The sequence below is a fragment of the Nicotiana attenuata genome, chromosome 10 (genome assembly GCF_001879085.1).
Source record: "Nicotiana attenuata strain UT chromosome 10, NIATTr2, whole genome shotgun sequence".
In the NCBI taxonomy this organism is placed as follows: Eukaryota; Viridiplantae; Streptophyta; class Magnoliopsida; order Solanales; family Solanaceae; genus Nicotiana; species Nicotiana attenuata.
The window spans coordinates 1,207,937-1,220,854 of NC_031998.1; the positions used below are offsets into that span (position 1 = coordinate 1,207,937).

General features: G+C 38.1%; 2 protein-coding genes across 2 annotated transcripts in view; both read right to left on the minus strand.

Moving 5' to 3' along the window:
• LOC109232887 (alanine--tRNA ligase) overlaps positions 1–4,870 on the minus strand; it is a 13,470-nt gene extending 8,600 nt beyond the window's left edge. The window contains exons 1-8 of the mRNA XM_019398577.1: positions 4,462–4,870; positions 3,884–4,122; positions 3,605–3,745; positions 2,694–2,840; positions 2,467–2,619; positions 1,333–1,462; positions 711–807; positions 471–591 (exon numbers count right to left, since the gene is read on the minus strand). Coding sequence (XP_019254122.1) covers positions 471–591; positions 711–807; positions 1,333–1,462; positions 2,467–2,619; positions 2,694–2,840; positions 3,605–3,745; positions 3,884–4,122; positions 4,462–4,828 — 1,395 coding nt within the window. The 5' untranslated portion in view covers positions 4,829–4,870. The remainder of the gene's footprint in view (positions 1–470; positions 592–710; positions 808–1,332; positions 1,463–2,466; positions 2,620–2,693; positions 2,841–3,604; positions 3,746–3,883; positions 4,123–4,461) is intronic.
• On the minus strand, positions 6,582–11,364 carry LOC109232888 (cysteine proteinase inhibitor 6). Its single transcript, XM_019398578.1, has 4 exons — positions 10,945–11,364; positions 8,207–8,426; positions 7,611–7,756; positions 6,582–6,988 (listed from the first exon to the last, which is right to left on the minus strand). Exons 1-4 carry the CDS (start codon positions 11,185–11,187, stop codon positions 6,848–6,850), a joined length of 750 nt encoding a protein of 249 aa, XP_019254123.1. The 5' UTR covers positions 11,188–11,364; the 3' UTR covers positions 6,582–6,847.

Below are 12,918 nucleotides of genomic sequence, written 5' to 3' on the forward strand. Positions count from 1 at the left end.
GGGGATTCTGCTGAGCACAAAGGTGAGACGGGTTCCTATACAAAGAGACAATAGTTCTTTAGATTGAAAGTCTCGATGAAAAGCAGCTCATAGTAGCTACAAATTTCAGTCAAGTGCTAATTTTTTTTCTTTGGTTTAGCCTTAAGCCATCACCTATGTAGTTATCAATATGCAGTGCACACATGCCGAGAAGAATTCCAACATCAATGTCATTGGTACTTCACCTCAATGCTATAAGCAAGCTGTTTATCTTGTATATGCATAACGGTGAGTTTTATGTATGACTTTCTTCTATTAGCTATCTGGAATCGTTACCTGAATACTTCCATTATCCCACAAAAAATCAAAAAGGGATTTACAAAGATAATATCTACAGGCTCAATACAGCGTTTTGGATAGTTGATATACAAAACTACAAATTAAAGCATTTCCGCTCTTGTTTCATTTCATGATATTACAGCGCAGCTTACATGAAGCAATGTCCTCCCGAAGCTAGTTTCTTCATCAGCAATTGTATCCCTTATATGTGTCTCACGTTGCTTCAGCTCTGGGAAGACGTCACCCATCACTTCTACCACCACCTTAACAAGGCTATCTCAACAAAAAGCAGAGTGTAAATAATATATTGAGGTGGGTATAGACAAAAACTGCTAAATATCAAATAAACCCACTTTCAACGAAACAAGCAAATTCTAAGTACTTATTCATACCTACTGAAGAAACCTTGTTGCGCTTTCAGAACCTCTGTACCATAGCGCACTGCTCGACGTAGAATGCGTCTAAGGACATATTCGCGGCCTTCATTCCCTGCAAAGCAAGAAACATGAACATAAGATTACCAAAGAACGAACCACAGACCAATATTTGGCTTTAACTGTTGGAACACCATCAGAACCTCGTCGAAGGTACTAACACAAAATCTTAAACCAAGTACAGAAAGTCATAGTACCCAATTACCAGATTCATGGATGCACATCTTTAGGTTTCAAATAATATTAGGTGAAGGAAATAGGAGAAAGAATTACACAAGAAACTAGCAGCCATCAACTCTCACAAACTGTAGAATACAATCCACTTTAAAGCCAAAAAAACTGCAAACTCATTATAAATGATTTGAATGTCATGTGAAAGAATGGCTCCACAAGCAACTGAACACCAACAAGACCGCAAATATAATATACCTCATCATACCTAAAAACTTTACAAGTAATGAAAACTTTTTACATCATAGAAAAGTCCTAACATTAGGGGTCAATTCATGACCAAGAAAGGAGAGGAACAATTTTGAGCAAAACTAAGCACTAAATGATGACTAGATTAACAAGATCCTACCTGGGCAAGAACCATCAGCAATGGCAAAAGACAGAGTTCGGATGTGGTCAGCAACAACTCTATAGGCCATATCAATTTTATCCACATCATCAGCTCCAACTTTGCCAGAGTATGGACGAGCTCCAGTTGCCTATTAAGAGAAACATCAGTTCAGGAGAATAGCATGCATTAGTATAGCAATAAGGAAATTTCAGTAGCACAACACAAGATCAGGTCCTGAGTGAGTGGCAGTTCATTTGAGAAATAAGAGCTTTGAGCACATAAAAGCACTTCTTCAAGTGCTTGGCATTCTTTTTTTAATCCAGCAAATCCTACTCCTCCCCAGCCGTCCACGAATTGAACCACAACCTATTAACTGGAAGTTGAGTGCTCTTACCGTTGGAGCACTTTCAACATAAGCTCAAATATGGTCATCTTGAAACTGATATTGAGTCAGTGATGATATTTGAGTATAACATTTAGCCATTATTTCAGAGAAAATTTTCCCCGTTACAACTTGAATCCTTTGTGCTAATTTTGTAAATGAAACAAGAATGCTTTAGAGAACAATGTATCAAACACTTATGTGCTTACACAACATTATCAATATAAAGAAGTGATCATACAAAAATTTAAGAACTTTTTTAAAAGCATTACTTGAATATGTATTTCTTTCAAATCCACTGAAATGCAAAAACAAGCCTACATATTGCACAAAAAAGTAACAAAATTTTCTGTAAAACTCAATACAAAGGGAATGGAATCATTAATATAGCATTCCCTTTTTAAAGTGAACTTTATAATGGAAAACAAGTTCATGCTTCATAGCATCATATGCTACACAGCTAAAAAAATCACCTTCTGAAGATGAATTAGGGTCTGGTCAGTAATGCAACTACACAATCAAAAAAAGAAGAATACAATGTCAAATTATCAGAATGTCACCCAAAAGTAACCAATTAAAGACGGTAGGAAGGATAGTCCACTCAAGAGAAGATGAATCAAAAATAGGTAGACATACAAACAGACATGCAGAATATCACTAGACATTAGGCTAAATAGGAAACCTAAAGAAAACCATAGCAGCCATAACTATAAGCTTGCCAATGGAAACAAATCAGTAAAGGCAATACAGTAAAAACCTATTAATATTACCTTTTGTATAGCATCGAATATAGGTAAGAACACGTCAGTATCATAATTGCTCATCTTATTCTGGAGGATAGAAGTTAGTCTTTCAAAACCCATTCCAGTATCAACATGCTTAGCAGGAAGGGGTTTCAAAGAACCATCAGATTCCCTGTTGAACTGCAAAAGACACGCTTAAAAGAGTTAAACCTAGATCTCAAAAGAGAAGGCACAAAATTTGGAGATAATGGTACCTGAATAAAGACAAGGTTCCATATCTCAATCACAGTGGGATCATCATTATTAACAAATGATGCAGCATCGCGATTCCCAATTCTATCAAAGTGTATCTCAGTGCAGGGTCCACAAGGTCCGGTATCACCCATCTCCCAAAAGTTGTCCTACTCAAAGTGCAAAGAGTTAAGAAATAACCGGACTGACTTAGCTCAAAGTAATGAAGTCTTTTAACAAGGCAATGAAAGGTTTTCAGACATAATCATTAGACCATGATCAAATAATTTGAACTAAGAAAGAAGTACTGATTTTCACATATGGAAAACAACATTTCCGACCACGGAGAACAATGGAGATTGACATCAAGTACTTTTTTTCTTTTGATGACCGAGAAATCCCCGAGGGTCAAAGGTCAATTCGAACTCGGTGGATAACCCGCCCCTCTACCCTTCTCCACTTAAATGACAAATACCACTTTTTGCTTCTTATTTTCCAACAAAAAGGATACTTAATTTTCGTAAGTCAAGAATGATGCTTATAATTTTTGTAGGTCAAAAATGATGCTTATCACTGCCCCTCAAAAGATAAGTTAATATGCTTCTTAAAGTATGAATACAATACCCTGCTCCACTTAAATGTCAATTACCAATTTATGCTTATTTTATCAGCAAAAAGGATAATCATCTTTTATAAGGCAGTAATGATACTTATGACTGCCCCCTCTCACTTCATGACAAAATTCGTCCAAATTGAGATGTCCACGAAGTTAAGATACTTCTAAGAGATTCAATAAGATTTGGGGCTTTCAAAAATACCAAATACACATAACTTTATCTCGGAACAACAATAGAGAGAATCGGTTTAATGAATTGCTAATGCATAAAACAGAAAATGATGATGATAGATGCCAAGATACAATGTGATAACTTACTTTGCAACCGAAAGGCAACACCCTGCTAGGGGGAAGGAACTTAAGCCATAGTTCTCTGGCTTCATTATCTGCTGGAAGGCCAGATTTTTCGTCACCCCCAAAATAAGTGGCATATATCCGATCGCCTGGCAGCCTATATACCTGGGGGGAAATTATCAAACACGGAAAATAAGTATACAAGTCAGCATCCTGTCATTTCTTTATCGTACAGCATATATGTTAGGAGCACAACTGGCAATTATTACAAGAATATTATGAATTAATCAGGATAAAACATGCCTGGGTAAGGAGTTCCCAGGCCCATCCAATGGCCTCTTTCTTGAAATAATCCCCAAAAGACCAATTACCAAGCATCTCAAAGAAAGTGTGGTGGTAAGTGTCCTTGCCAACATCATCAAGATCATTGTGCTTGCCACCAGCACGAATACACTTTTGTGTATCGCAGGCACGCTTAAGTTTGCTCAACGGACTATTAGGGTCTACTATACCCAAGAAAATAGGCTTAAACTGATTCATCCCTGCACAGAAACCCAACCTTTAGCCATTCAACCACCGAAAAGCATAATCAACGCCCATCCTTCCAGTAGGACATAATCCAGTTTAAGTTCTATGCACTGAAGGTGTAAACAATATTTACACAACCAGGTTATTTATGAGGTAATTAGAGGTAAAATCTCTAGATAACTAGAGTAATAATAATTCGGTTAAAAATGGTAACTAACCCGCTATTACAGGTTAAGAGTCACTGACAATTTGAATGAATCTTTATAAGTGCATATAACTTAAATCCATAATCTATTTATACAGAAAAGCAACAAACCAATAAATAAGACATTTAAAGTGAAGGAAGAACGAACCAGCATTGGCGAATAGGAGGGTCGGGTCATTATGAGGAACCACAGGGCTGGATTCGACTTGTTCGTGACCTTTGCCTTGGAAGAAGTTGATGAAAGTTTGACGGACCTTGTTGGCCGGCCATTCCAATTCCGCCGACTGGCAACCCATCACCGTTGAGCTACGTGTGAAAATAGACAGCCGTCTCCTAATTGTATGGGAAATTGAAACCGCCGGCGACAGAGGAAGCAACGACGCGGCGGCGAAGGCGGAGGAGGGAGAGTAAGAGGAAGAAGGAAGCGGCGGAAATGGAAGTCTAGTAGCTCTTCTGCTGAAGGGTAAAGCTAAGGCAATACAACGCCAATACCAGCCGTCAATTAAAACCCTCATCCATTCTTCTAAAGCATAACGCTAAGCTTATAAGTATTGATGACGACGTGGTGTTGACAGAGATTCTATTATAAAATACTATGAAATAGATTCTTTAATGAGAAGATAGATGCATCTAATTTTGCCTGTTATGAAAATAAAATGTGTTTGGCATATAATGCAATCATTTTTCAATAAAATGTTTTCATTCATTTTTACATATTTGGTTGCTAGAATTTTTTTTCAACAATGTCATTTTAACAAACTATTTTTAATTTTTAATTTCAAATTACTCAGGCTAACACTTAGATATTTTAGAATTATTTAATAACTAAAATCTCATCAAAATACTTTCCGCCTGCTAATTTTATTATTAATCCTTAATACACATACATATATATAAATAAAAATGCTCTTGAACACTCACCAACAAGAAATCGAAGAATATTTTTTAAGAAAATCTATGAAAAATGACTTTTATCGTACCAAATATATCATGTTTAGTTCAACCAAATTGTTATTTAATTGTTCAAATAACAATCATGCCAAACAAATAGCTTGTCCAATCAATTACTTGCAATAAAATATATTGAGCTCGTAATAGTATCTCGCAATTCAAAAGTATCTCTATGGCTGAAGAATGAGCGTGTTCTTGGGCCATTATAAAAACATAGATAGGATCGACCATGATACGAAGAACAGAACTTTTTACGATAATTGTTTCGTAGACATTTACTTACATCACATTATACAAAGACCCGTGCAATAAGGTTATCCATAACACGACTCTCCCACTTGAGTTATCTTAACCCTCATTCCATGATATTCTAATTTCTACCGTATGGAAAAATAGCATCTTCCATCTTTTTGAAATGTTGAAACTTGAAAAAGACATGATATTAGAATATTTGATCCAATTAGCTTGTTGAATGCTCAAATTTAAAATTTCCTTCTCAGTTTCGGGTTTAAGCTTTTCCGCCTCAGTGCCCAATTGGAGCCATACAGTTCGATAAGGATTTGCTTATCTTCCCTTCCTTTACTGCAATCCACATTTATTTTATTTCTTGCTTTGTTTAAAATCTTGATGCTGCGATTAATAATACATTTCGCGAAAACTCATCAAAATTTTGTCAGCGAGTTTTAAAGGACAGTGACATGCATATTTTTGTTGGTCGAGAACAGATCGCAGCAACATCAAGGAACCAATTACCATGACCAATGTTCATATATTTTGAAACATGAGACCATATACTCTATTCACCTACCAGTAGACTACTATCAATCCACATCTTAATTGAAATACGTTCATTATATATCGCACAAGCTGGCTTAGGATATAAAATTAGTGTCGTGCCAGCGGCTACGAATTATGCTTTACTACGAGATGCAATATAAAACAAACGCGGAATGTTCAACTCAACCCAAAAGACTACTTAGAACAGAGTACGTTTTAGTTAGAAGAGAGAATGTGCAGTCGCCCTTTTGGTGTTGCTTCCTCATTTCAGATGAGGACTTTAACTGCAACAACAAAGGTATGCAAAGAGATTGAATCGCCCACTTCCTATATTGTTCATTGCCTGCGATGAGATAAGAACCCAAATACTGAGACAAATCCCTTGCATATACAATCATATATGTAACGTTCGAACGCCAATTAGTATGAACTGGGTGACAGAATGCATGTTTTCAGTTGCAAGCTTTGCTTCTCTGACATTACTCTCCCCACTTTGCCTTACCCGGCATTACCCTCATGCTAATAAAGTAACCTTCACTACACACGGAACAAGTTGATATTATAGCAGCTTAAACGTTACTAAGATACATGAAAGCACAACAAACAGACGTAATGAAGCAAGGATCAAAGAGATCTACTAAAAACAGAAGCCCAACTTCGGATAAAATACAAGCGAAGTATAAATATTGTGCTGGTTACATGCTTATTTACTTCAAAGATAGTTTATGTATCTGCCATAGTTCCATAGCGGGGACATTTCTTAAAACTTTAAAGAGGTGAAGGACCTCCAAAGCTAGTTAAACAGTTTAGGAGTGGTCAGGCTCCATATGATTCAGTTGGAAGGCACCTTCGTTGTTATGGTGCACTTGAACTTTGAACTTTTCTAGCTTCCCTCCCCTGCTAGTTTTGATGAGCATATGAAGCTTCATATTGTCCTCCCCAATGACCTGTTAAAAAGCAAATCCAATTGTTACTTCAGACACAAGGTACACAGCAATAAAATTCTCTTATCCAGTCGTTATTTCCCAGAATTCATGCAAATGTTGCTGCAAGGGAATTTGGTTAGGACAGACGGACGAAATAAAGGAACTTGGCAATGTAAATTCATCCTGAACAATCTTTTAAGGCAAAGCTACCACTAATATTTGGGCACAGAGGTGGTTCTCAAGTTTTGTAGAGCCTTGAGTGCAACGACATCAGTGCAGTAAGCATCACGATTTTGATTCAAGATTCTTACATAATTAAGTTAATTACATAGTAGTTCTTTTCACCCTTCTGACGTTTTTCTCCCTTTTCACAGCTAACCCTTGAACACCACCTGCTTCTCTTCCTCTCTCTCAGTTACAAACATCATGAACCGTCCGGAGTATGGTTGATAATAATCACAATTGCAGATCTAGAACAATCACAAGGGAACAGCTTGTATTGAATTCGATCATACTTCATTACGCTCATAAAAAGCTTGTCACACAAAAAGTACAGCTACCTCAACAGGGATCATATGCAAGTCACTCGCATAACCACCCAATCTCAGACAGAAAACAAGACAAACATGAAACAAGGGCGTACCTCAGCATTTGCATGAACAACCTCTTGGAGTTCATATGGAAGTAGTGAGTTGGATCTCTGCTGGATGGTCTTAATTGCATGCTCTGCAGCTTCCTGAACCACCGGATCATGCACAGGCACTGATTTCAATCCAGAGCCTTCCTCTTCTGCATAATTTAAAAGAGACTATCAATCTAACAATTTCGAAGAGAATCAAGACTTTAGAAGATTCCATGACCATATATATCCAAAATAATAATTTGGAGAACACTAGAAGAACTAGACAAAACTTCCTGCGATTCACCCCGGATATGCTGTCCAATATTTTTTCTTCTTCAAAAAAAAAAAGACAGAAAAAAAGCAGAAAACAAGCCAGAATTAACTTTATAATCAACCCAAGCCACAGGCACATATAGCAGAAACCTGGAGAGAAGCACCAGAAGTATCTGTATGTAATCGCAAACCTAAGACAAACCTATATCACCTGACCAATTTTTCAAAAGAAACATTGTTGCATACTACTGGAAGCCATATGTTAAGTTGATTTGATCTATCAACCGTAGTTGGTTACATTGAATAGAACACATCAGTAATTAACATCAATAAGAGAGAGCTACCTTGCTTAACACCTAGATCTGAAGAAGTTAAGGTAGGAACATCTTCAACATGAGTGAACTCTTGAAGTTCCTTGAAATTCAACCATGGTTTGACCCAGACCTTAGCCTCATAGAGTTTCTTTTTTCCAGCATCTATGACCTCAAGAGTCAGATGGTGCAGTGTACCAGCAACAACTTGCTCTTGCGCCTTCACAACTCTGGCCAATTCAATCATCGCATTCTGGAAAAAATTTGCAGACATTGAAATCTCCAATAGTCTCACGCTTTAAAAAGTTTATTATAATATGCCTCTCATCAACATAAAGAGTACAAACAAAATGATGGTACCTAAATAAGGTCTACTATAAAAAGGTGTTAAAGAGGAAAAGAAGCTGAATAAACAGAGAGAAAAGCCGACCCTTATCGCACATAAATTCAACAAAAGAAGGTGAACTTTGGACTGATTAAGCAAGTTCTTGACAAAGAGGACAATCAAGATGCTTTTCTGCTGTTTCCCCCGGGATATCCATGTGTTTTTTATTACAAGGAAATAGTTTCCTTCAAAACTTTCTTCTGTCATATCACACCCTGAATTATGTTTTTCATGACTTTCTAAGTGCAGTTACCTTCCACTCTTCTAGATAGACCTCCCTTGTTCTCAGACATGGTAGTACAGGGGATAACTCAATAGTCCTCCTCGTAAATAATGTTTGACCACAAAGCAGAAAGACAGAAAGCTTACCAATTATTCTGAACTGCTTTACGTAGCATACTTGTAACATAAGAGAGAGATCTTTTATATGAAAAGAAAGTGAGAGGTTCCGCAGTACAAAAATAAATAAGAACGCATGGATATTTTCTCTGCTTATATCTACCTTCGCAGCACCCGTGCATTTATTATCCAGGCAAGCAGATACATTTTTATCAAGATCAAAACAGAATATCCCAGATTATAAGTGAGCCTGTACAGACCAAACCTGCTGAAGATTCTGTATGCTGTCAGAAGCCACTATCATAAAAAACCGTGGTCTTGAAACGGAGAAAGTACATGGTGAGAGGGCCAACAATAGATTTACAAAATGAGGGACGCAACTAATGTGTTAACTCTCCACCGAGACATATCTTCAATGAGACTGCAAACCATGCATTTACTTTTACTCTTTTTCTCGGTTTAGTGCTTTTGAGCACCCTTTCAGACAAAATCGTAAAATCCTGAACTACCTTTGATATTTCTGCGAGCTTATGACTGGAGCATGCATATTTCTGCAAGCGCATGACTAGCGCATACAATTTTTTTAATAACCGAAAGAACCCTGAGGTCCAGTGGCACACGGTTTGAAACTCGATAACGGGCCTGCAATTCTATGAGGGGGCATACATCTATCTCACCTTTTTTCAACACTTAAGCTTCTGACGATAATTTTTGTACGGAAAAAGTCATAACTAGAAGACTACTAGTAGGAAGCACAAACAATCCTTAAACATCGTCCTTGTCGTTACAGGGAAACCAGGAAGTGCATATCTGAACCAAATCTCTCGCCCAAGCAAGATGACACATGTGATAGATAACCGGGGATAAAAGTGCATGCAGACGTCTTGGCGCATAATCAATATTGAGGTTACAAACTCGTCAACCAACAAAGAGATTCGTATAGATTACAAAGAAAAAAGAAGAAGACATAGCACAAGTTACTTCTTCTATATACTTGCCATTTGGTGGTCTAGCTTGCTTTTTGCGGTAAAACACCTAACATAGCTCCACAGAGACCATGTTAGACTAGTGATCCTTTCCTCAAAACCAGCACTACATGGCGAGAAAAATAGATGGACAAGTATGCATAATGAAGCACTATGTATGAAATCAGTGAATAGCTATAGAAGAACAAAAAAATAGAAAGAGAATGAGGGACTTCAAAAGAAATTTTAAACAAGATCGCTCTAAACAAAAAATGAAACCGACAGCTTAGCTGGTAAGCTACTGGAAAGACATGGAACCCCTTTTTGAATCTCATTACAATGTGGGTTCAGCTGACTCAAGCTCTATCATGGAAACCCCTTTTGGGAACCCTTTACCCTGTTCAAATTCTCCAATAGCCTCTTTTTTTTAAAAATCCAGCACTAGCCTGATTTGCGCCGATATAACGCCTATGCTAAAATGGATCATTGACACAAATACTCTTATTATGCTAAAGTGGATATTATCATGCGGAGTAAAGATCATTGACAAAAATCACTAGTCCTAAAGAAAAGGCCCGGAAAGTCAAGAACCCACATTAACCTTCCCCCTAGTCCTAAGGCCCGGAAAGTCAAGAACCCACATTAAACTTCCCCCTAGTCCTAAGGTCTGCGTATAAAATTTCTTTTTATAAGGCCAACTTGACACACCTCGACAAAATCCACTGGGTACTCGCTGCCTGCTAGGTACCGGGTATCATATTACTCTATCCACCAAGGTTTAGACACCTAAAGTGATAATATATTAAAAAAGAATCTTGCTTTTTGTTCTTTTTTACAAATTTGACCAAGAATTAAGGTATAATCGTGTGACATTTTAGTTTAACTTGAGAGGCTACTGTCCCCCCTTCCCATCATTTGTCGCCCCAACAAAGAAGGACGCACAGTAACAGTACTACTAATAGCAATATTGAGGAAAAAATACGCAAAAGCGTACAGAGAGCCAGGGATGTAGAGAGATCAAGGGTAATGATACTTAAGGAAGCAGAAAACAGACAAATAGAGAGTTATATTGTGAAGCAAACCTCCTTCTTATTGTGCTCGTCGACGGCAAATTTTGCAAGGTTATGGATCTCGTCGCTGTTCTGGGACGAAGCATGCGAATCACGAATCCCACCAAGAGTAGCCATCTCAATCAGATTACTTTCTTTCTCTTCCTCTTCACCGCAAAATCCTCCTCCGGTTTCGCTTAACCCAAACGCAGAGAACAGAAAACTAAATGACAGAATTAAAGCAAATAGCAGTGTGGCCTTTCGAAATACTCTCATCTGTGGACTGCACTCTTTTCTCTTTACTCCTTCAACTTAACCAAAGCGAATGCCTTTTGTCTTTTTTATTATTTTCATCGACTCCTTTATCTTAGTTCCTACGTTTCCCAATGACTTTTTGACTTCACAACCGACACGCAGATGGTGTCGTGTGACACGTAGCGTACGCGTGTTAGCTCATTGGGATTCGGTTGCAAGTTTCAGCGGATACAAATAGGAAAATCGGGGGAAATAAATTATACGGCAAAATCAAAGTTTGTCACTTTCAAGTTTCACTAACGTGTATAGGTCAAAATCTGATTAAAAGAATTCCACTTAAAAAGAACGATCACAGTCAATCAAGTCAAAGTCGCGTACAGAAAACAATACATCGGCAAATGATTCAGCTATGGTCGAGGTCGAACACTCAGTTCGACCGAACGGATAGCTCAACACTTAGATATTTTAGAGGAATATTCTACATGATATTCTAGGAACTTAGATACTCTAGTCAAGGACCACTAGATAAGGAAAGTATTTGATATAAATATCATGAGAGAGAGTAACAAAAGGGGGCCTGAGAGAAACACAGGGGGCGATATTCATCCCTCTGAAGGAGAAGATATTCCATCCTCTCAAGCCCTTCGCCCAAAAGGGAGATAAACCTCAAGATCTTGGCATTTTATATGTAGTTCAACTTTATCATATGTATGGAGGTCCATCTAGTTCAAGAATGGTGATTCTTTTCCTTTATTTATTCTTTGTTATCATTTGATACTATTGAATCCATCTTCTTCTTCTTACATTATGGAATCCAATCGTTATCGTGATCAAATTTTACGTCCAACTATGCTTGTTTATTCCTATCTTCTATCTCAAATCTAGAATAAACTATCTCCGGCTAGGATTTACCCCATATGTTCTCATTCAATTAGTTTAATAAAAAGGTATGAAACTTTTTCGGTTAAACAACTTAGCGCCGTCTGCGGGGACTTCCTAGCCAAAGTTTTAGTTTCCTCTGAAACTAAACTCGGTTCTAGTTCTACTTCCCGTTCGTTGTAACTTCATCCTTTAGCCAAAGTTTTAGTTTTTTCACGCACTCAGGACTGGATTGGACTGGGACTTGAACTCGAAGATCCCAACGGGCGAAGTAAGTCATCAGCCCACAAGATCGAAGAGACTTTCCAAACCCAAGTAGCGTAGACGACAAAAACACCAAGCCAAAGACCCACAAGATGTCATCTGAGTTCAGTGGATATTAGCTCAACCAATGATAGCAGCTACGAAGCCTAGCCAAAGCAGGGAACATGGTCGCTTTCTTCCACTCGTCAACCAATCAGTCGAAGTAACAAACGATTTTGTTTGCTTTAACTTGCTATTTCTTTTCAGAGAGACGGGAACATGGGCATACTCACCGACACGCGAACGGGAAACAAACGCCATCAAAATAGCACACCAAGAAAACGCTCCGCACCATATCATACCGCAAGCAAAGGTCGAGCGAAACCCCCCAATAAGTTGGTACTCAACGCCATAAAGGAAAAGTCTGTATAGACTGGGATTGGGTAACCAGCCCGGAAAACATACGAATTTGTCCAACATGCAGACATAACACAAAGTGCGTGAAACTCACCCACGCGCTCGCCAAAGCCGCTACTCGGGCTCCCTCAGCCCTCTCCAGCTCAGTCGCCTTCCTTTCAAACTCGGTCACCTTTTCCGCCAATTCAACACTTAGACCGGCGACTCTAACGG

What these genes read in the sequence shown, in the direction of transcription:
- LOC109232888 (XM_019398578.1), bottom strand. Translation starts at nt 11,187, where the DNA reads ATGAGAGTATTTCGAAAGGCCACACTGCTATTTGCTTTAATTCTGTCA. An exon ending in ACGAGCACAATAAGAAGGAG is followed by an intron (nt 8,427 to 10,944) that starts GTTTGCTTCACA and finishes AATTTTTTCCAG; the next exon opens with AATGCGATGATTGAATTGGC. An exon ending in TTGTTCATGCAAATGCTGAG is followed by an intron (nt 6,989 to 7,610) that starts GTACGCCCTTGT and finishes GCTTTTTAACAG; the next exon opens with GTCATTGGGGAGGACAATAT.